Source organism: Chelon labrosus (genome assembly GCF_963514085.1).
Source record: "Chelon labrosus genome assembly, chromosome: 6".
Classification (NCBI taxonomy): Eukaryota; Metazoa; Chordata; class Actinopteri; order Mugiliformes; family Mugilidae; genus Chelon; species Chelon labrosus.
Window position 1 is genome coordinate 6,908,623 of NC_140342.1, and position 22,143 is coordinate 6,930,765.

The 22,143-nt window shown below is 42.8% G+C and overlaps 3 protein-coding genes across 4 annotated transcripts; 2 read left to right on the forward strand and 1 right to left on the reverse strand.

The window, feature by feature from the left end:
* The first annotated feature begins 4,750 nt into the window (after window positions 1-4,750).
* Window positions 4,751-9,977, forward strand: mcm6 (minichromosome maintenance complex component 6). Its single transcript, XM_084545981.1, has 18 exons — window positions 4,751-4,941; window positions 5,113-5,259; window positions 5,383-5,493; window positions 5,607-5,694; window positions 5,785-5,946; window positions 6,024-6,189; window positions 6,278-6,426; window positions 6,515-6,665; window positions 6,764-6,905; window positions 7,121-7,262; window positions 7,337-7,444; window positions 7,614-7,769; window positions 7,929-8,057; window positions 8,152-8,316; window positions 8,549-8,675; window positions 8,807-9,043; window positions 9,148-9,287; window positions 9,383-9,977. Exons 1-18 carry the CDS (start codon window positions 4,844-4,846, stop codon window positions 9,491-9,493), a joined length of 2,529 nt encoding a protein of 842 aa, XP_084402107.1. The 5' UTR covers window positions 4,751-4,843; the 3' UTR covers window positions 9,494-9,977.
* A 55-nt stretch (window positions 9,978-10,032) lies between these two features.
* On the forward strand, window positions 10,033-13,018 carry LOC311489084 (uncharacterized protein). The gene is made up of 3 exons (XM_084545992.1): window positions 10,033-10,074; window positions 10,325-10,583; window positions 11,767-13,018. The coding sequence occupies exons 1-3, from the start codon at window positions 10,062-10,064 to the stop codon at window positions 11,936-11,938; spliced, it is 444 nt and encodes a 147-aa protein (XP_084402118.1). The 5' UTR covers window positions 10,033-10,061; the 3' UTR covers window positions 11,939-13,018.
* Window positions 12,040-21,373, reverse strand: LOC311489083 (protein lifeguard 3-like). Of its 2 annotated transcripts, none has more exons than XM_084545990.1 (12): window positions 21,160-21,373; window positions 17,783-18,094; window positions 17,171-17,238; window positions 15,521-15,585; window positions 15,388-15,441; window positions 15,244-15,294; window positions 15,113-15,152; window positions 14,484-14,521; window positions 14,310-14,397; window positions 13,446-13,541; window positions 13,313-13,366; window positions 12,040-13,197 (listed from the first exon to the last, which is right to left on the reverse strand). In XM_084545990.1, the coding sequence occupies exons 2-12, from the start codon at window positions 18,087-18,089 to the stop codon at window positions 13,048-13,050; spliced, it is 1,011 nt and encodes a 336-aa protein (XP_084402116.1). In that variant the 5' UTR covers window positions 18,090-18,094; window positions 21,160-21,373; the 3' UTR covers window positions 12,040-13,047. The 2 variants fall into 2 exon arrangements, with proteins under 2 accessions (XP_084402116.1, XP_084402117.1); XM_084545991.1 differs by lacking the exon at window positions 21,160-21,373 and adding an exon at window positions 19,152-19,175.
* Between the last annotated feature and the right edge of the window lie 770 nt (window positions 21,374-22,143).

A 22,143-nucleotide genomic window follows, 5' to 3' on the forward strand; every position in this document is an offset into this window, starting at 1 on the left:
ACACACACACACACAAACACGTCGCTGTGACTGCGTCTTTTCAGCGGATGATGTGCTTGTGTATGTTGAAAAAGGCTTGTAGTGTACATTTAGATACATTTGCATACACAACACATATATAAGTTTGCCCCCCGTCCGGCACATACATGCTCACACACAAACATACACACACATGCACACTATTCACTCCACTGCTATTCATAGTGTATTCAAAACAGGAAAGACTTCCTGCTGCTCATTTTAGGAAAAACAAGCGGCTAAAACAATCAAACAGCCGAGCAGCTCTGCTCTCGCCAACGCACACACACACAGAGAGAGCTGTTATTAAGTAAACCAGTCACTCTGAAGGATCACAAAGATCTGATCCAGATTCACTGAGAGCCTGGTTTAATGGTGGGATGCTGTTGGCCTTTATGGACTCATCATGATTTCAGTGTTGATTTTATTTTTACCTCCTATGACCTTGGTCTTGTGCATCCTAATAAAAGTGCTATAACAAAGAATACAAATAATTAAAAGATACCATGAAGATGAATAATATTTAAGTCATTTTTAGTCACGCTAAAGACTCTCTTGCACTCTGGCAGGAGTGTTTTTTTAGTGCAAGGACAAGCAGACTAAAAACAGTTTCTATCCACGGACCATCAGGCTAGTGAAACACTGAATCATCACTGATTGACTACAATTTTGAACTTTTTAGAACATACGGTCTCACTGCCTCATCTGCACACATCTTTGTACTTTCATACTCGTACTCGCTCATTTCATTTATTTTTCTATGCTTAGAGGAAGTTTATTTCCTTCACTCCACTTTAGTTTAGTTGTTTATTTTAGTTGTGTGAAGGGAACTTGCAAAGTAAGAAGTTTCATTGCTCAGTGTAACCTTTGCTGTGTATATCACAATAAACCTCTTGTGCGTTCTTGTTCCATCAGCCTCAGCGGACGTCAACGCAGTTACACACCAGGAGAACCAGGCCACGAGTCCCATCAGGACTAGCTGGAGGTGAAAGATTGCAGCCCATAGAGGAGCATTGTCTGTTGGGTAAAATCGCTGGCACAGAGTGGATAACCGAAAAATTAAGAAGGGGTACGGCCTGCCCTGTTCGCTCAGTACGGATGTAAACACCCTGTAGTAGTGCACGGGAGTACACGACTGTCACAATGAAAATGTGTCACTGTGTGAATACAAATAAACCAGGAAACAACTCCTTTTAAATCATCCTTCCGTTCTTCTCTTTCATATCCTGCTGCCCTTGCAACTGTTTCTTCCCACTGAAGGGTTTCTCACCTCTCACCACGAATCTGACACCATCTGCATGAGCAAGTTTGGTGCTTGGTTTTTGATCTGTACACACAGTACACACATCTGTACTGTGTGTGAATCTGAATGTAGGTTATCATTTCTGCTAGAGCAGCAGTTTTGCCTGTGGTGGAACGTAACTGTGCTTTAATTTTTTTGTCATATTTCTGCATCATTCCCATATACCCACTCATATATATATGAACCATTCCAGCCATGACGCTGATCTTGTACTAATGTGTGAGTGTGTGCGGGGCTTTTGTGTGATTGTCTACAGATGGTCAGGTTCCCTCATATTCAGACAAGCTGAGTTTCCTGCCGGTGAACAATTGTGGGAAAACCAGAGGTCAAGACAAAAGGAGAAATAAAAAGGCAGAGAGAGACTGGGTCGCATCCAAATAGCCTGCAATAACTTCCTGCTTTGGTCCTCGTGGATTAATACAATGTGACAGGTGAAACCGATAGCCTGTCGGGAGTGTTGACCTCGGCAGGTGGAGACGTGAGAATGATGTGGGAACAGAAACAGAAATTAATAGAATAATACAGCAGAAATCAGTGTTTACCCACACAGATGGTCCTGGGACTGATGGTTTTTGTGTGGCTCTGGGTGCTCCAGTCCCCTGATATACCTCTCCTGGATTAGATTAAACCATCTCTAGGACAGTCAAATATCCCTAAACACTCAGGGTTTATTCTACATCACCTTAGTAATGTTTTCTATTTATCATTTATAAGCAGTTTTCAAGACACATGTTACATTACACGCACAATATTAAGTGGTTACACACAGCCATAGATGCATTGTAAGTGTTTCTTACTGTGTAACTATGATTATAATTGACAAATACATTCATAACAATTAACATTCATATATCATTGTGTCTTTTTACGACTATATTCTCATTATTGTGTGTCTATTAGTCAATTTGTGACATTTAATCAGCTGATTTTCAGATTGATGTAAAACAATCTCAGTCTGGGCACAGATGATTGCAGGCAGTTGGGTTCTGCTTTTCCAGGTGCATTGTTCTGTTTCTTTGCAGCCTCCTCCACCAGTCCTTCCAGTGCGTCAAACTTTAGGTCATGCAGCATTTTATTCTTGTCCTAGTGACAGTCCAGCTCAAAGCTCTCTTTTTGATATTCAAGGATTCAAGGATTCTTTATTGTCATTACGACACATGTTGGTACATGGGAAGGAACGAAATTGGTTACTCTGGTCCCGATTCAAGCCATAAGTAAAGAAACAAAAAAACAAAAGTATAAATATAGAATATAGAATAAAATTAGCTTTCCAAGTATTATACAAAATAGCAGGTATAAAAAAAAAAAACGTATAAATATAGGCGGTAAAAAGTATCAACATAGAATTTAACAGCAATGAATTGAGGTAGTGTGCAAATGGAGTTAAAGTGACAGTGCAAAACAAACTGCAATCTGTGCAGATGTGTCCGTGGGTGGCTGTTGGAGGGGGGGCAGGGGACGGGGGCTACGGAGGTCTTTCAGCTGTTCCTCAGTCTGGTGGTCCAAAGGTGGCTGCATATTGGTACTTTCCCTTGGGATAAAACAGTTTATGTTGGTTTATGGACTGTGATTGTGATATGTTTTTTCCACAGAGGACACTGTTGACTCCTAGCAACAATTGTAACACAAGCAGTAATTTTCCACCAGACTGGTGACTGCTGCAAATGTACAAACACTGTGTCAGTGTAGACGGGCCAGCCAGTGAGAGCAGTTCTCTGCAACATGAACATGATCACTCTCTGGCTTATTACACAACTACTTGGTGGTTTGTGCCAGAAGCAAGTTGTTGTGTCCTGTGTGGCACAAAATTGAGGATTTAAGTATTATGTTTAGAACCCTGAGAGTTCACTGCCCTCCAGTGTTTACACTTTGAAACTGCAACTGCACAATAAATTTGGGGTCACACACAAACTGAAGGTAGTGATGTACATAGTGTTGTTGTTACTGACAGTATAAGAATAACACAACTATTTGTACATGTTGATAATTATTAGACTGTACCATGGGTGTGTTATGTATTCTCCTTGATACACTCCTGAGTATGGCACTGTCAAGTACTGCTGTATTGTACAACGCAGATATTTTTCCACACCACAACATTTCATAGGGAAATATCACACTTATACTCTACTGCCTTCATCTGTCAGATATAATTAGTATTTTACACACAATAAGCACAATAACATAAACTGTACACATGTACAATGTGTTACGGTTGTGGTTTCTAATCTTTTTGGCTGCGATCCTTACAAAAATGAACACAGCTTGATATATCTCAGTAATTGTTAAGAGGGCAAGGAGACTTTTGCCCATCTCAGATGATTTCATTTGATCGGTTGTTAGAGTCCTGATGATATTTAGGCATATTTTACTATGAACAAGTCTGAAAAAGTAATGCAGCTTTGTGCAGCAGAAATCATCTTCTTCCCATTGTCTTTCTTCTTTCCTGCCACTTTGCAGAAATAATAATTGCTGCCAGGCTGCATTTCATGCGGGAATTATCCACACCCAGAGCAGGAAATGGGCAGGAAACATCACTGCAGATCCATCACACCCAAGACATAACTTATTCCAGCTCTTCCCCTCTGGTAGGCGCTACAGAGCATACACCGACACAGGAACAGCTTCTCCCAACAGAACAGGCCATAACCCTGATGAAAAACCCTTTCTGTTGTTCTTTATTTGAAATCATTTGCTCATCTATCATACCTATACCCTATTTAAGTACACTAAGAACAACATGCAACCTTTGTCCAACAATACCATTATATGTTTCTACCTACCTGGCCAAACAAATCTGATTCTTTTATCACATGAACGCTGGAACAGCCAGTCCGATAGGCTGGGAACCACTGTGAAGAACTGAGGTAATGTATATGAAGTAAAACAAGAAAACATCCAGTTTACCAGCAACAACATGCTGCTTACACATTCATATGTGACAATCGAAATATAATATTTACTGATATTAGTCTGATATTTTTTGGTGACAACACTAATGCAGGCCTGTTTGTATTTTTACATGGATCCTTACATAAGTACATGATGTAGCTGCCACTGAAAATGCATTGTGTATCACTATCAGTATTCTCTACCTTTTTCATTTGTGTAAAACGGTCACATTTACTAATTCTGACGCTTAGGTCTCATCTATACTACACTTTATGTTAAACTAATATAATCACGCGCTTAACAGAGACAAAGAGAGAGCAGACTTCAGCCTTTTAAAAACTTTATTTAGCTGGAAGCAGGAAATGTTTCGCGGTAAAGAACAGACGGTTCTCCGCGTCCGTTTACGTCCTCGCCTCTCATTGGCTAAAACCTCCCGGATATTTGCAAGGCGTCGCGGATTGGTCGAAAGCGGCGCGCCAAACGTCACGTGGCCTCGCTTTTCGCGCGAAACTGGCCTCTGTTGTTGGGACCTGAGCGTGCTGTCTGTATCCGTGCACAGAGAGAGCAGTCCGGCTCCGTTTTCTAGTTCAGCTTTTTTTTTTATTGGATCTTTTCTGACAGAGTGGCAGCATGGATGTCGCTACAGCTACAGCGGAGAATGCCGGGGCGATGGTGAAAGACGAGTTGGCTGAAAAATGCCAGAAGTTATTCCAGGCTTTCTTAGAGGAGTAAGTCGGGCAGCAGCATGCTTTATCGTATCGTTGTCGGCCTAAATGAGTCGATCGCGTGATCTGTGTTCTTTATCATAACTATGAGTGTCCAGTGTTTGTGTTGATCGACAGGTTTTTGTCCAATGTGCCGTGTTCCATCATTTATCCTTTGCCTGTACCACTGTGCAGGTTTCAGACAGCGGATGGGGAGGTGAAGTATGTCAGAGAGGCCGAGGAGCTGATCAGGCCTGAGAGAAACACCTTATTGGTGAGCTACACTGACCTGGAGGGCTTCAACCAGGAGCTGGCTACCACCATCCAGGAGGAGTACTACAGGTGACCACTTACCACTTGAAAACTGAGCTGCCTTGCGTCCCCCCGACTGGGATGTGACCTGCATGCTGAAGTGAACAACTGTAATTTGGTCTGTAAACTATATCCGGGATTCTTTGTTTTCAGAGTGCATCCCTTCCTCTGTCGGGCAGTGCGAAACTTTGCTCGGGATCATGGGAATGTTCCTCAGAACAAAGAGTTCTACGTAGCCATCGAGGATCTGCCCACCAGACACAAGTAAGACTCAAGACAAATCAGCTGGCTTTAGTGCAAACCACTGTACATCTGTTAAGTTTGCCAAGAAGGAGGGATGCATGAACTGTAACCCTCTTTTCCTGTGTATAACCTAGAATCCGTGAGCTGTCCTCCATGCGTATTGGTACCCTGGTGAGGATCAGTGGTCAGGTGGTGAGGACACACCCAGTCCATCCTGAACTGGTAAGATATTGAGCAGTGAACACAACATATGCATACTGTAATGTTCAGATTGATAAGTGCTATTTACATTAAAATACTTTGCGTTTTCAGGTGAGCGGTACCTTCCTGTGCATGGACTGCCAGGCAGTGATCAAAGACGTCCCTCAGCAGTTCAAATACTCCCCGCCAACTATCTGCAGGAACCCGGTCTGCAACAACCGCTCCCGCTTCCACCTCGACACGCACAAGTCCAAGTTCATCGACTTTCAGAAGGTAACTGTGAGACTGCGAGTGTTGCGGTGTATAGAAGAGAAGGCGGTGTAAAACTAACTTCAGGCTTGTGTGCTCAGGTGCGCATCCAAGAGACGCAGGCGGAGCTGCCCCGTGGCTCAATCCCACGCTCCCTGGAGATCGTGCTGAGGGCAGAGGCCGTGGAGACGGCTCAGGCCGGTGATCGCTGTGACTTCACCGGGACCCTCATTGTCGTGCCGGATGTCTCCCAGCTTACCACTCCTGGTATGGTTTGCATCACAACCAGTAAAATACTGTAAAAAAACTAAAGGTGGTAGTGTTTTTGACACCTGTATGGATGTCATCTCTGCAGGTGTGCGAGCAGAAACCAGCACCCGTGTCGGTGGAGGTCCTCAGGGCTTTGAGTCGGAGGGTCTGAGAGGACTGAAAGCTCTGGGAGTCAGAGAGCTGTCGTACAGACTGGCCTTCTTAGCCTGCAACGTGGCCCCGACCAACCCACGAGTAAGAGACGCGTGTTACAATTAAAGCACCAAGTGAGCTCCTAACATGCCTGGTGTTTCATCACAAATCCGCATCCTTTTTATTGTAGTTTGGTGGCAAGGAGCTGCGTGAGGAGGAGCAAACAGCTGAAAGCATCAAGAGCCAGATGACAGAGAAGGAGTGGGAGAAAGTGTTTGAGATGAGCCAGGACAAAAACCTGTACCACAACCTGTGCACCAGCCTCTTCCCCACCATCCACGGTCAGTGTCAGACCCCGGAGTCAATTCTCTAAACACAGAACCTTTGGTGATCACTTAATACGGTGTGGTAAGTGTTGACAATGCGTGCTATTTTGCAGGCAACGACGAGGTGAAGCGTGGCGTCCTGCTGATGCTGTTCGGGGGCGTTCCCAAGACGACCATGGAGGGAACCTCGCTGAGAGGAGACATCAATGTCTGCATTGTTGGAGACCCAAGTACTGCAAAGAGCCAGTTCCTCAAGTGAGTGAACCATTCCGCTGAAAAAAATATAAATAAAAAACTGAGCGGTTAGCTTTCCTCCCCGTCAAGCTCCTCTTGTCTCTGAACATGCAGTCTGTAGCCTGTATTCCTCTGTCATAAGGATAAATCCCTACTAACCTGACTTCATTATATATTATAAACAGGAGTGAATATGTCGACTAATGCACAGACTGGTTCTTAACATGTTTGTTCAGGCACGTGGAGGAGTTCAGTCCCAGAGCAGTGTACACCAGCGGCAAGGCCAGCACCGCCGCAGGTCTGACGGCGGCTGTGGTTCGAGACGAGGAGTCCCACGAGTTTGTCATCGAGGCTGGAGCTCTGATGCTCGCTGACAACGTGAGTGCTATAGAGAGTTGTGAAGGACATGCTTCTGTACGTTCTGTGTCACTAAAGGCTGCATTGGCTTTCAGGGTGTATGCTGCATTGATGAGTTCGACAAGATGGACCTCAAGGACCAGGTGGCCATTCATGAAGCTATGGAGCAGCAGACCATCAGCATCACCAAGGCTGGAGTCAAGGTAACGCACAACACCCTCACCCAAGGCAAGACAAATGCCATGGAAAGAAAAGATACACCAATTACAAGTAATGGATGCACGAGTTTTAAGTCAGATTAGGTTTCTATTATAGAGAGCTTTCAGCTGTCTCCACAGTAGAATAACCAGACTTGTCCTCCATCTTGTCAAGGCCACCCTGAATGCTCGCACATCCATCCTGGCTGCAGCCAACCCTGTCAACGGGCGCTACGACCGCAGCAAGAGTCTGAAGCAGAACGTCAACCTGACTGCCCCCATCATGAGCCGCTTCGACCTCTTCTTCATCCTGGTGGATGACTGCAATGAGGTAAACGCCATATTTTGTGCATTTGTTACAACTTTTGCATTTTAAGTCTTTTTTTCCACCTTCTGTTCTAATTTCCCGTCTAGTATTTCTTTTATCATGCCTATGCTGCAACAACGCTGACCTCCTCTAACGCGGCATGATGATCTGTGTGTATCCTAGGTGACGGACTACGCCATCGCCAGGCGCATTGTGGACCTGCACTCCCGTGTGGAGGAGTCAGTGGACAGACTGTACTCTCTGGATGAGATCCGCAGATACCTTCTCTTCGCCAGGCAGTTCAAACCTAAGGTGCGTGTTTGCCTGCGCTTCTACTGGTGCCATTAATTCAGGTGCTACTATGTAAGCCCGTTGGTATTAACCACTGCACACTGTACGCCTGTAGATCTCCAGCGAGTCAGAGGAGTTCATTGTGGAGCAGTACAAGCGTCTCCGTCAGCGCGACGGCTCAGGGGGTGTGTCCAAGTCTGCCTGGAGGATAACGGTGCGACAGCTGGAGAGCATGATCCGTCTTTCAGAGTCCATGGCGCGTATGCACTGCTGCGATGAGGTACATACAGATGAAGCTTTAATTAGCCTGATGTGATAATCGGTTTAATTTGCAAGACAAAGGAATCATAAAAAGACCATGTTATCTTCTGAGATACATTACAAACTATGTATTCGTGTAATCACCACATGACATTCTTTTAAAGGAAAGTTGTTTTTTTCACCTGACAAGGAAGTTATGTTGGATGTGACTTCTTCCAGCTGACCTTTGCTTTAATACTTCACGTCTCCAGGTGCAGCCCAAACACGTGAAAGAAGCCTTCCGTCTTCTGAACAAATCCATCATCAGAGTAGAGACACCTGACATCAACCTGGAGCAGGACGATGAAATGGAGGAGGAGGAGGAGCAGCAGGAGGAAGGTACTGTCACACAAAGGCACACACTCTCCTGTGGGGAAAAAAATGCACAGTAGATTACATCTCTACTGAAAACACACAAATATACCGTCTACACACTGCTATTTTTATCTAATATAAACTTGTCTTTATAGGCAACAACATCCCTAATGGAGTGAATGGAGTTAATGGTGTTAACGGTCATGTCGATGGTGTTAACGGCCATGTTGATGGTATTAATGGGCATGTCAATGGAATAAATGGCCACGCTAACGGAGTGAATGGCCACGCTGAGCATGGCAGCCAGCCCAAGCCATCTCTCCGTCTTTCATTTGCCGAATACAGACGCATCTCCAATCTGCTGGTCCTACATCTGCGCAAAGCAGAGGACGGTAAGGGACCGTTCCTATCCAGTATCTCTGTTTTTAGTATGTGATCTTCCTTTTTTTTAATTTTCCCATCTAACCTCTCGTTGTCATTGCCATCTGCGTTGCAGCCGAGGAAGAGGAGGAACTCAAGAAAAGTGCCGTGGTGAACTGGTATCTGAAGGAGATCGAGTCAGAGATCGACAGTGAGGAGGAGCTCATCAACAGGAAGGGGCTGATAGAGAAGGTCATCCACAGGCTGGTGCACTATGTAAGTCCACCCTTGCTCAAATCAATTAAAGTGGTGAATCTCAAAATTCAGATCTGTCCATTTACACAAAGTCCTTCGTGAATCTGTTTCCCTAGGATCACATCCTCATCGAGCTGTCACAGGCAGGGCTGAAGGGCTCCGAGCCTGCAAGCACAGAAGGAGAAGTTGTTCTGGTCGTCAATCCCAACTACATCCTAGAAGACTAAACTCCTGCCTTCAGTTCTGTTGCTCTCAACTCCACCACGACTTATAATGAAGTTGATGCTGATAGCGTTTTGTTAAAGCTCATATAAGCCTAACAGAAGCAATGGAGGTGCTGTGGGACTTGTTTTCTGAGTAAAAGTTTGCTGTACAAAGATAAAATTCGGTGGCTCTTTAAAAAAAAAAAAAAAAAAAAAAAAAGGAAAAAAGAAAGATGTTGTATATATGTTGCTCTCTTTGTTCCACAACTTTCTTGAACTGTGTAATAGCTGTTTTCCATAACTGTATATTGGAGACATTATGCAATGGCTGACCTTTGTGGTTTCAAGTTATATTGTGTGTTATGCCTTTTTTTTGTAAAATTATGACATGAAATGTTTGTTAAATAAAAATGTTGTAGATGTAAGCACAAATGTCCTAACATTTTACTTGATATTAGCGGTATTAAATGAAAACGCCATAATGACATTAGGCCACTAGGTGGCAGGCTCGGCATGCATTAAAGTGTCAGTGCGCATGCCCAAGTGCCATTACTCAACAAACATGGCGGCGTGCACTAGGACAGGAGTTGGGATGGCGCTGAAAGGTAAAGTACTGCTTTTGTTGACGCTACGTGTCTTAAAATAACACCGTTAAGGTACTCTCATAATAAACATGTTTGTTGGCAATTTAAATATCTGTAAATAAGTAATTTTGGTAAATAGCGTCATATATAACTTGTTATAGTTTTGGACACAGTGCAGGTGAATTGTCCTTGTTTTTCGTATACGCACCATTAACGTAAGACGCTTGAAGTCATATTGAACGAACTATTAAAAGTATAACATGCCTTCCAGGTGTGCACCTTTTTTCCGGACGATGGCTCCTCACGCAGGGCTGTCAAACCCCGGCCGTGTGTCACAGTTTGCGGCTACATGTTTCTCCTGCTGCCTCCTTGTGCAGCTCCAGGACGGACCCTCAGAGGAGCAGCCAGACACACAGCTCAGCAGAGGCCCAAACAGACGACAGGAGAGACGAGGAGGAGGTACTGGAGGGCCCCGAGTACACCCCCAGGAAAAAGGCCAAGAACCCCATGATAAAAATTGGCTATGCCTGGTGAGTCTTCTCTTTATACTCTGATGTTTAACTATAAAGTATTTGAGCCAAAAATGATTCTGTCATGTTCTGAACACTTCTAGTGGCAGCATCAGTGACAAGAAACTATGGTCAGTGGTCATGTTATTACAAGCAAGTGCCCAGCTGGCATGGACTAAGCAGCACCATCTATCCTCATATACAAATATGCATTTTTATATATCTAGCAAAAAGAGTTACACCTCCTAAAACACAACTGAAGGTACCAATCAACCCACTCTTTCACACAAACACGCACACATTACCAAACCAGCTGCAAGCACTTGGAGTGACTTGGGGTTCAGTGTCTTGCTCAAGGACATTTCAGCATGAGGCGCAACCGCCCGCCCCCAGCTACTGATCAGAGATTTATTTTACACAAAAATGTACCTAGAGATCTACTTGATGTTACTTGATGTTTCAGAGAAGGCTTCATGATGTCTTTTTGATACACATCCATTTGTAGTGACAGTGGATCTTGTGGCAAACTGGCATGTTCATGCTGAAACACAGTAGTGTGAGATGAGTAGGATGCTCTAGTCATATTATACTATGCACACACTTGCCAGTGTGTTGTACACTTCTAGTTTCAGAGTATTGCTTTCAAATAGATCATTATAATAGGATTTTAAAAGAGTGTGTGTTCAAACGGGCATAAGGTATATGTACACTGTTGTTCCACTAATAATCAGGTTAAACATTCCACATGTAGCATCCTCAATCAGAAGCCTGATCTGCCACCAATCAGAGGAGTGGTGGTGTAAACTCTTGATATTCTGTTTGACGCTCGCTTGATCCGATCATTTCTCTCCGGTCGAAATAAGAAAAAAATAAACTTTTTTTGCTCCAAATTAGGTTAGTTTCAGGCAACCTGACAATGTGGAGGTAGCAAAACAACAAGTTATTCAAACAAATGTTTTGAAAAGATGAACAAAGTCAGAATTGATTTGGACAATGCTGTTGAAAATGTGGGTCAGCATCGATCTGCCTCGGCTCATCACCTTCTACTGAATGAATTCAGTGTTGTAGATAAAGAGCAGATTTGACACTCCCAAGAGGGAAGAATCACTGGACAAGCGGTTACAGAAGATGAATGAATGAATGAATGCTCATGGATATCGAGTGTTGTATAACAAGCAACATTTTTGTGTATCTCTCTGTCCAGGATGATTGGTCTGCCGACAGGTATAATCGGCTTTGTCCTGGCAAAGAGACAAGTGGACAAAAACCGACTGAAGCAACTGAAGATCAGACAGAGGATGAAAACATCAAATGAGGGCGAATATGACAGGAGTCGATACCGCCAACAGACGGAGAACGTCAAACTGGACCAATGATACACAGCTATAACTGAGTGACTCTTAAAGACTAATCATACAGGCTAAATGGAAAGTATGTATAAACAAGAATCATCACTGGAACAAACCACACATCCAACTCACAAAGAAAAAAATCTTTATTTGATTTGAAAAGCAAACACGTTTTTTAAGCACTGGTGTGTATATTTACATTCAAACTGTTTGCTTCTAGTAAAGATACATATCTCTATAACTTCGGTCTGGGTCATTATTTATAATAAGAGAAGTATGGCAGTCCAGCTGGATGGGATTGATTATGTCAGCAGCTTTGGGACGCTGCCATATTGGCTTGAACTCACTGGCTTTCAAAAACATTCCGATAATTTAACACCATGGCACAGAGTTTACTGTCCCGTGTGGGAAAACTCCGCCCTGTTGGCAACCACTGCCTGACCCAAATCTGACAGAAACCGAGTACTCTATCGGCAGGCACATGTGTAATGGTAATATAAAAGCTTATTGATAATAACCCTGTATCTCAAAGTAAAAAAATGTCTTCCCAGAAACAATGTCATGTGAAGGCACTGTAGTCATGTAATCTGTAAATGGATTAAATATAAATACAAAGCATCAGCATAATGTGAACACAAGACAGTACATATGAGGCTGCCAAGAGAAGGCGTTAGCTGTGCTTCAGAGGTGAACTTGTCAATCCCCAAAATATTGACATTACTGAGGTTCAAATACGGTAATATCCACCTCTATTGTACTTCAGAGCCGACCAGACAGGCAGACAGGACAGAGTTCATTTATAGTAGTACATGCAGAGGAAAAAAAATAAATACATTTTCTACCTTAGTAGTGTTAGCATTCTAATGTCTTACGGTATTCATATTGACATAATATTTGTTAACCACTGGTAAATTGCGTAAATTTGATATAGACAAGTATACATTTCGGAAAAAAGTGCATTTTTGTGCATAATGCACACTAAGAAAATCTCAATTCAGCCCTTAAACATTTCCCTGGAGATTTTATAAATGTATACGGATTTTGATTGAAAAGCAAAAGGTCTTAACAAGCATGGAATGGTTTCGCTGGTCGATGATTCTCTGCGCCAAGCTGACCCCGTTTGCACCCTTGTATTCTTATTTGGTGGAAGCTCCGATGATTTGCAGCAAGAAAAGGAAGATCTGGATGATATCGACGTAGAGGGAGAGTGCAGCGAACACATACTCCTCTGGACTAATGGAGTACTTCCTGTTTCCTATCAGTAGCTGCGTGTGGTAAGCCAGGAACTGCAAGACACAAACATATCATTGAAAACAGGAGACCGTGTCAATCAAGCAATACCACAAGGGCTAAATTAAAATCTTAATAGCACACTTAAAAGCTCAGCATTGAAATACTCACCATAGTGAAGACTATGGCTCCTAGAGCTGCATAAAGCATGTGAAGCCAGTAAATCTGCAACGACAAACAGACATTAGGAAACACGAAAAGTTGTCAAAAAGACGTGTATTGCTGTTCATCAGCTCTAACTCACATATTTGAAGGACAGCACAATGGCTGTAATGATGCCCGTCACAAACACTACGATCCCAAGGACACAGAAGAGGCCCTGGCATTTGGTGAAGTCAACCTACACGGAAACAAACAGGTGTGTTGAAACGTGTGACTGAACAAATACGGTGAGGGGGTGTAAAGTAGAGATGGGACGTTCGACACTGAGGCTCTGAAGCCTGTTTCACTCTATTGAAGCAGACTGGTTTGAAACGCTGTGTGAGGCGTGTATCAATTCTCCATGATCACATGACCGATGATGTTTGAAGCTTCATACGTCCACAATGAAACTCCGGAAGTGGGGTGACTGATTCGAATCTTTGGCGCCTCTTCATTCATTAAAAGGAGACGCGAAATGCTTGGTACAGTCAGCCGGAGAAGAACCATTGAGCAGATTTTGTCATGCTCTCTTAATGACAGGAAAAGGTATATCATCCAAATCCAGGGCATTCCTTATGATCATTACCATTATAAGTCGGTTCCAGTGAATTGCATAAGCACTTCCCAGAAACCCCCAGTCATATCTTCAAAACACTGATGTTGAAATACTTGTCTTGTCACTTCACAGCAAAAATATGTGATGTCTAAATCAAGTTTCAAGTAATAAGCCAGTTGACATTTCAAAATGTTGACAAAGCTGCTTAAGAGCGACTTGACTGACATGTGAATCATTTGGAAGTTTGTGGCTGCTATAATTGCAGCCGGACACTAGATGTCACTGGTGGGATCTGTCTTGGAGGCTTTGAAGCTTCGAACCTTTTTTTCGATACAATCAGGAAGAAGCCCCAGAAGCTTCACGAGGCTCCATCCGCCCATCTCTAGTGAAAACGGTCACATATGCACGTACCTTTGTCTGGAAGCAGAAGACGGTGACGGCGATGCACACGACGGCAGTGATCGTCAGAGCGAGAAACACAGCTTGCGTGCTATAATAACTAAAACCACAGAGAACCACACAATTTTTACCGAGGAAAGTAGAGGGACCTTCGTATTGTATCAGATAGACTGCCACTGTTTTTACCTGGATATGGTTCCAGTCATGTAGGACAGAGCCAGAGTCTATGAAAACAAAAACGGAAGTTTTTATAGCTGCAAACTACAATACTTAAATCATTCAACCAAAAAATAAATAAATAAATGGGACAGAATAAATGTTTTTTTGCACACACCCTTGTATATTTTGTATACTGCATTATAGGCTTACTTTATAAGCCAGGGCTTAACACGTAATAGAGTGATAAAACTACAACTTTCCACAAGCTTAACGTCATGTGGCTTGAAGCCGTTAAAAGAGGGGAAAACACCTCTAATAGACCTGGACCACAGCTTTCAAGGCAGAATTTAACGCGTGGAAATAAGTCTTATCGAGACACCAGGCTGGCTCATAAAGTGACACACAGCATCACTTTGTTGTTAGAGCTGATAAAAAAAAAGGAGACACTGACATATCCAAGGTTTTATGCAAACAGCGTCTGTCAAGAGTGGGCTGACTCACTGCTCGCTGTTAAGACCTTGTATCAAACTACACTTGTGTCACAAAGAAAATGTAGGCTAATGGAAATCTTCAGAAGGTATTATAGTACTTCAGTCTAAGAACAAGTCCAGGAAACTGTCATTCCCCAGTTCAAAAGTCAAAGTGGTTCAACTTACAAATATGAGCAGCAGAATGACGTTCCACGGCGACTTCCTCCTACAAAAAAAAAAGGGGAGGGAATTCAACACAGAGTTGTTTTACAAGATTTGTTTTGTTCATCCAAATATTTTCAGGTAATCCCACTCACCGGGGCCCCTTGCAGCAGACCAGCACAAGGTGGGTGACAATATACACTCCACTGAAAAGGCAAACGGCAAAGGTCGGTATTTGAATTTTGATTGAAATCATGTGCTTACTTAACAAAGGGTGCCAGAGAGAGAGAGAGACTTACTATGATGCCCAGTACACAGCTGGGTTGTGCTGAACAAATATTCTGACAGAATCGCTGTGGGAAACAGAGGAATAGTCACAAATGGCTAACGCACAGACAAAAGGACACACAAAGCACATGCTCCAATACTCACACAAATGTGAACACGGCCACAATGGCTGTGGTGATGAGGAGCTGTCCAGCCAAGATCAAATACACCTGAGAAACACATAACACCCATTAACACTAGAAACCATCAGTCCTGCCTATTCATTGTGAATGACATAAAAAAAATAACGCTTCATTCCGCAATGGAAAGAGATCTGAATTTATCTTCATAGATGTAAAAATGGGCAATAATTAGTTTTCATCCATTACAATTATGAGTAAACACAATGTATTTGAACTAATAATGCATGTTAAATCATTGTACTGTAGTCCAAACATAATAAATTACACAAAAAACCCACACCATATTTGAATTAAACTAGAAAAGGTTAAAGGGAAACCCAGATACTTTAGATTTCTCAGATGGTAAAGCTGCCCATTCTTCTTGGCAAAAAGCCTCCAGTTCCTGTAAATTCTTGGGCTGTCTTGCATTCATCTTGCCATCAATTTTGACCAAATTGTCTTTGTACCTTACACATCCAAAAAACATCAACGATCCACCTCCATGTTTCCTCCAGTAGGAATGGTGTACCTTTCATCATAGGCCTTGTTGAGTAGTTTCCAAATGTAACATTTATGGTTGTGTCCAAAAAGATCAATGTTGGTCTCTGTGCTGTTTGGCGTATTGTAAGCGGGATGCTTTGTGCCATTTGCGCAGTAATGGCTTTCTTCTGGCAACTCGACCATGCCGCCCATTTTTCTTCAAGTGCCTCCTTGTTATAGTGCATCTTGAAACAGCCACACCACAGTCCTGTATTTCAGCTGAAGTTATCTGTGGGGTTTCCTTTTCATCCTGAACAATTTTCCTGGCAGTTGGGACTGAAAATTTTGTTGGTCCACCTGACCGTGGTTTGGTTTCAACAGAATCCCTCATTTTCCACTTCTTAATTAGAGTTTGAACACTGCTGATTGGCATTCTCAATTTCTTGGATATCGTTTTATATCCGTTTCCTGTTTTATACAGTTAAATTACCTTTTCCCTTTGACAATTCTTTTACTTTCCCCATGATTCAGAATCCAGAAACATCAGTGCAGCACTGTATGAAAGATGCAAGGGTCTGTCAGGAGCCCAGAAACTCATTCATATTCTCTGAAAAATGGCCACAAAAAAAAAATCACAAATTCCACCAGGGTATGTAAACTCATGAGCACAACTGTATGGAGTCTATACAGTATGTTCATTAGGTCTCTTCAAGAACATGACTATGCACTGGAAGTCTCTCATGGAGCATGGTGACAGTCGTCAATGCTTCATGGAAAATCTTTTGTGGATGATGATGAATAAAGTTGAATTGTTTGAGAGAAACACGCAGCACTATGTAAAAAAAAATCAACCGGGGAACATGGTGTAGGCAGCATCATGCTCTACAGCTGCTTTGCTGTCACTGGACCATCTACCAAGCAAGGAACAAAACAGTCGCATTCATCAAACAAACTGCACTCCAGGTTTCAAATATCCCTGGGAACACCACGGATTGCGGTAGAATAAAGCTCCACGTTAGAGGGCGCCCTCTGAGTTTTTCCAAAGATAGACACATTGTTTCTAAAAAAAATGTGCCCTGAATTTTGACTCAAATGTAGTTACTGTACATGCAGTCAAATAACGGGCCAATTCTAAAGGGTCTGTGTAATTTACCTTTCTGATGAAGGCATGCCGTATGCTCACGCTGTCCCAACTGCCGTCACTTGCTGCGAACTCATTATCTAGAACATAAATGTGATTACTGAATCAACAAAAAACAGGGATGATGGGGGAAAAAAAATCATCATCATTTTGCAAAACCAGCTTCCATTAGAACTAAAAGATAAAAAAATACTGTAACATTTTGCAAAATGCACTTTCTTGCTTCGAGTTGGGAGTCGTTTGATACCCCTCTCAGTTGCAGACATAAAACAAAATGTTACACATTAAGTGGTGAGCTGAAGAGGCTGGAGGGTGAACTTTGCTGCCTTTGGACAGAGACCAACTCTCTGTTTCTTTCTGTTTCCAGTGAATTGTGTGTGACTATATTTTCTTCCGGTATTTATTGTACAGGCATAGGACTGATATCAATCAAACATTCTAAGAGCAAGAAAGTGAATATGCACATTATTATTTTTGTGTATTTATTATTTACTTTTAAATATGGCATCATAATTAGGCCAATCATGTTCATGTTTTAAGCGCTACTCTTAAAGGGTGGCTTGTTTTCACATAACTACACATTTATTTGGAATGGTAATCTGTGTTTAGCGGCACTTGTCTTACCCGAGTTCAGGACATCTGATGGCATGGTAGGTGGGGCAAGAGGGGGCATGGGAGGGGGGCTGGGGTACCACGCTCCTGGAGGCCCAGCAGGCTGTCCTGGGTAAGGGGCAGAGGGATTGACTCCTGGTTGCCCTGCGTACAGAGGAGCATTTTGACCAGGGGGGTAGGGAGCAGAGGGATGGCCTGGCTGGGGACCATCAAAGGTAGGGAAGCCATACGCAGGGGGTGGTGGGTAGTTCCCGCCCTGAGGCGCGTGGAGCGGGCCATGGAGGTCATCGTACCCTGGAGGGTAGTCTGACTTGGACATGACGTCTGTGAGGAGGGAGTAGGAGAAGATACAGGTAAAGCTGATAATACATATATACACGACTAACAACTTACTTCAGTTATCAGTATTTACCTGTATTCATATGTACCGTCTGCCAGGCTTTAACATAGCTCAAATTCATATTTTTACACTAACGCTGGATAAAATGGGACTGTAAAAAGGACTCTGATTATGAAAGATAATCATTCCTCTGTATCTTCTGGATGAATGAACAGAAGACTCCATGCTAACATGCTAGCCTTATCGATTTTGAGACTGCAATTGCATGTGGATTTGAACTGTAAACATGTTTCTTCTGGGCCAAACTTACTCTTAACTAACCTTACTCAAGGGATTAAGTAGAGTTGTAAAAAAGTATATCATCATCACACTAGTGCAAACTCCCAGAGCAAGCCTGAAAGCGACGGTGGCTAGGAAAAACTCCCTTTTAACAGGAAGATACCTTGAGCAGAACAGGAAGAAACCTTGACCACAACGAGATAAGTGAAACAAACAAAGAAAATGTTTAAATTGTCGCACCGCATGTTTAACACAAATTTCTTTTCACAGAATATGGCACCACGTAGAAATGCACATACTGAAGCCACCATATGTCATATGTAACTATGACAAAGCAAACACTGGCCTGGCTTTAGGCCTGTGTAATGAGTGGCAGTTGGTGTGCGTATAATGGGACCTTTGGCTGTGTAACAATCATACCTAAGCTTGCCCTGTTGAATGGACATAAGAATTTGCTTAGCAATGTGGTCCTCAAACGCCACCACCACCAGCTCACGAACCACCACAAAGGAAATTTCTAATAATAAACCACACACACATATTTACACAATGTAGTCACATAAGGCCAAAGTGTTCCCTGTGCCTGTGAAGGAGTGAGCTATGACTAGAATATTTCAAGAGCTTAACTTCCTTTTACTATGCGAATCAGTTTCTAAATATACACCAAAAACAGACTTACACTCTTAATGTCCCTTTAATCTTTTTCAATTACACCACATGACAAAACAATAGACACCAAGCCTCCATATTAAAAATAAATACCTGCGCTTTCTTAGTGTGTTCCTGTTTGCTCCAAATGAAACTGTAGTATTAAGGGAATACAGACAGTAAAAGAATTTAAGAGCTGGCCCCACCTCTTTCTGCCATTACATCACATCCTAAGCACCAAGCAACAAAACAGAAAACAGTCACTGGAAAAAGTGCTCAGTCCAAAATATCGTCAGTCAAAACGGTCACCGTAAGAGCAACAGAAGTGATCCGTTCTTGGTCAGAGAGACACAGTTAGTGGACAAGAAATCTTTCCGTGTATGTGAGGAGGAGGGTGTAACTCGGCTCCAGGAGAGATAATACTTAGTAAACACTGGCTGGCAGCAGAAACCTAAGGTGATTTGCCGGGCCTGAATATTATATCCATTTCATCATTACCACTAACACCATGTCATCCTGAGTCAGCGTTACATGTGCAGTCTGGTGACACTACGTGGTCCATATACCTTCAAGCAACCAAACACAATCTACATTTCCTCAAATACATTTTTGCTGCCAGCAAGGCCCACGTGAAGTCTGATACGGGGGGTTGGATAACACAGGTGAAAACCGGTTTGACAAGGATTCTAATTTGTTGTTTTAGAAACTCCCTAAAACGTTTATTTAGCTTGGTAGTATCTGAGGCGGATGTGGAGTAAATAAGACATAAAAGAGTCTTTTCTTTAGTGTTGGTGTTTTTTAAACCGCAGTTTTATTTTTTTATACAGAGCAAAGATAAGTAGGTGTTCAAGAATAACTGCAAATCATTGAAAGCAATAAAAAATGGCTCTTCAGGAAGCCTATGGGTGACGTGATGTCTTTACAGTCAGTGATCACAAAGTGTAAAATCTACATAAGCATTTAACCAACGAAATATTATGAAATGAAAATATTTAGTAGGTGCTGCACGAGTCTATCAAAAATTAAAACTAAATGCGACTTGGACACACATCCTAAACAAACTGCTGCTGCAAAGTCCAATTAGGATGTGAGGCACCGACAAGATGGGAGCCGGCTGGTGACGTCCACACTGAGCTTCAAATCTTCTCTCTAGGAATCCTGAGTGTGACTAGGTGTTGTATGCTCAATGTATGCTCAATAATAGAATAATTCATTGAGAAAATAATCACATAATGGAAAGATAATCATGGCAGACAACAAAACGGGCAACTTACAGGAAGTGAAATGTAATTAAGTTCAGCCCTACCAACTACAACTACAAAGCATTTTTGACAGTCGCTTACTGAAGGCCAGCCGTTTCAGCAGTATTATCTGAAGACTTGTGCCTGGACATGCTACACCAACAGTGTGTATGTCTAGAGGCTGTATGACAACTGAATGAAAGAGACAAGAGAGATGTGCCCATCACTGAACCACAGATCACTTCCCATGTCCATCATTATGGCATCACTGCCTTCTGATCCAGGCTATTAATATTATGGGTTGGTTGCTGGCTCAGGGTCATGGCTCAATGGGACACTTTACTGGAGCATTAATGTGTTACCTGCTATGAAATTAGCCCTAAACACGGATGTATTCATAACCAAACAAACAAAGCAGACATGTTGGCCACATAAACACAGGGAGTCCAGTTCAGAAATAAAATGCAACTCAAATGTGCATCATTACAGCTTCCTATCTCATATTTTGTCAGCAGTCTGTAGCACAAGCGTCAATCAGCTTAACCTCGGCTAAAATAAACTTACACTTGTGAAGTCTTTTTGACTGGAAGCTGAAAAACCCGAGTCTGACAAACCACTAGACTAAAACCCTCCAGGGCACACAGACCGGACTGCACCCACTACTCCACCCTGTTCACCGAGCTCCAGCTAAGGCTGAACTAACAAAAAGCCTTTTCAGGTGAGTGTCGACGGACTGCAGCGGCAGCAAGGCACGAACGGCGCCAAGCCGTCAGAAAATGCAACGCACCCCCAATAATTTTAAGTAGCATTATTGTTTACAAGATGCGTTTATGGCCTGCTGAGCAGCTACGGAAACATGACAGCATGTGAGGTGGACTTACCAAATTAAAAGACGTCGAACCGGGTGTGTTTATTCCCAGGGGAAAAAATAAAAAATAAAAGGAGACGACTCTTCGCTGTCAGTCACGTTGTCCGCGACGTCGCCACAAAGCCCAGTGAAGCTCTGGTAAAAGGTTTGATAAGACCTTGTCCAGCCCTGTAATGGTGTTAATCTGAGCGATACTAGACAGATGTGTGAAGCTGCAGTTGCGAACCTTTCCGAGAACCGTCAAGAGCAGGGTGGAGCCGGGGGGAATCTGTCACATACACGCCCACACCCACAGCGGGTGCAACAGGCCTGACATGCGCTGACTCATTTCTAACAGGCCAGTCACTGAGTAGTGCAATACGACTACAAACACCGATCAGGCATAACATTATGACCACCTTCCTAATATTGTTTCAGTCTCCCTTGTGCCTCCAAAGCAATTGTGACTCATCAGAGAATAGACATGGGTCTTCTGAGGGTGTCCTGTGGTGTCTGGTAACAGAATGTTGTTAGTGGGGGCCTTTGGGTCCTATGGGTTGAGGGGAGGGGCCTCTGTGGATCATCCCACAGATACTTGATCAGTCTGGGATCTAGTGAATTTGGAGGCCAGGTCAACACTTTCCGTTTTTATTTTATTTTTATTTTTTTTTGTTGTTCCTAAACTGTTTTTGTGTGTGTGTCAGTGTCAGGCTGCATCCTGCTGGGGATGGCTGCTGCTATCAAGGAGTGTCATTGCTATGGGGTGGGGGTGCCTGGTGTGAATTTGGGTGGTCACAAAGGCATACCGAGCAATTTGAACGTGTACAAAATAATTTCACAAATGCACACATAGCAGTCTGAGTGTTATTTCATGCACCTTTTTTTTTTATTATTGCAAATTCAATAATGTGATCGTTCAACCTCAAGAGTCTCCTGTGTTTACAAATGTCTAAGTGTGTGCATACCATAGAGTAGACAGCATAAAGATTTATTTATCTATTTATACAGTCTATGGTGC

Coding starts and splice junctions, on each gene's coding strand:
- mcm6 (XM_084545981.1), top strand. CDS start 4,844: ATGGATGTCGCTACAGCTACAGCGGAGAATGCCGGGGCGATGGTGAAA. Junction 5,494..5,606: donor GATCTGCCCACCAGACACAA/GTAAGACTCAAG, acceptor TGTATAACCTAG/AATCCGTGAGCTGTCCTCCA. Junction 8,676..8,806: donor GGAGGAGCAGCAGGAGGAAG/GTACTGTCACAC, acceptor TTGTCTTTATAG/GCAACAACATCCCTAATGGA.
- LOC311489084 (XM_084545992.1), top strand. Junction 10,584..11,766: donor ATAAAAATTGGCTATGCCTG/GTGAGTCTTCTC, acceptor CTCTCTGTCCAG/GATGATTGGTCTGCCGACAG.
- LOC311489083 (XM_084545990.1), bottom strand. CDS start 18,089: ATGTCCAAGTCAGACTACCCTCCAGGGTACGATGACCTCCATGGCCCG. Junction 15,442..15,520: donor GTGGCCGTGTTCACATTTGT/GTGAGTATTGGA, acceptor TGTTTCCCACAG/CGATTCTGTCAGAATATTTG. Junction 13,367..13,445: donor TTGTGCTGTCCTTCAAATAT/GTGAGTTAGAGC, acceptor TTGTCGTTGCAG/ATTTACTGGCTTCACATGCT.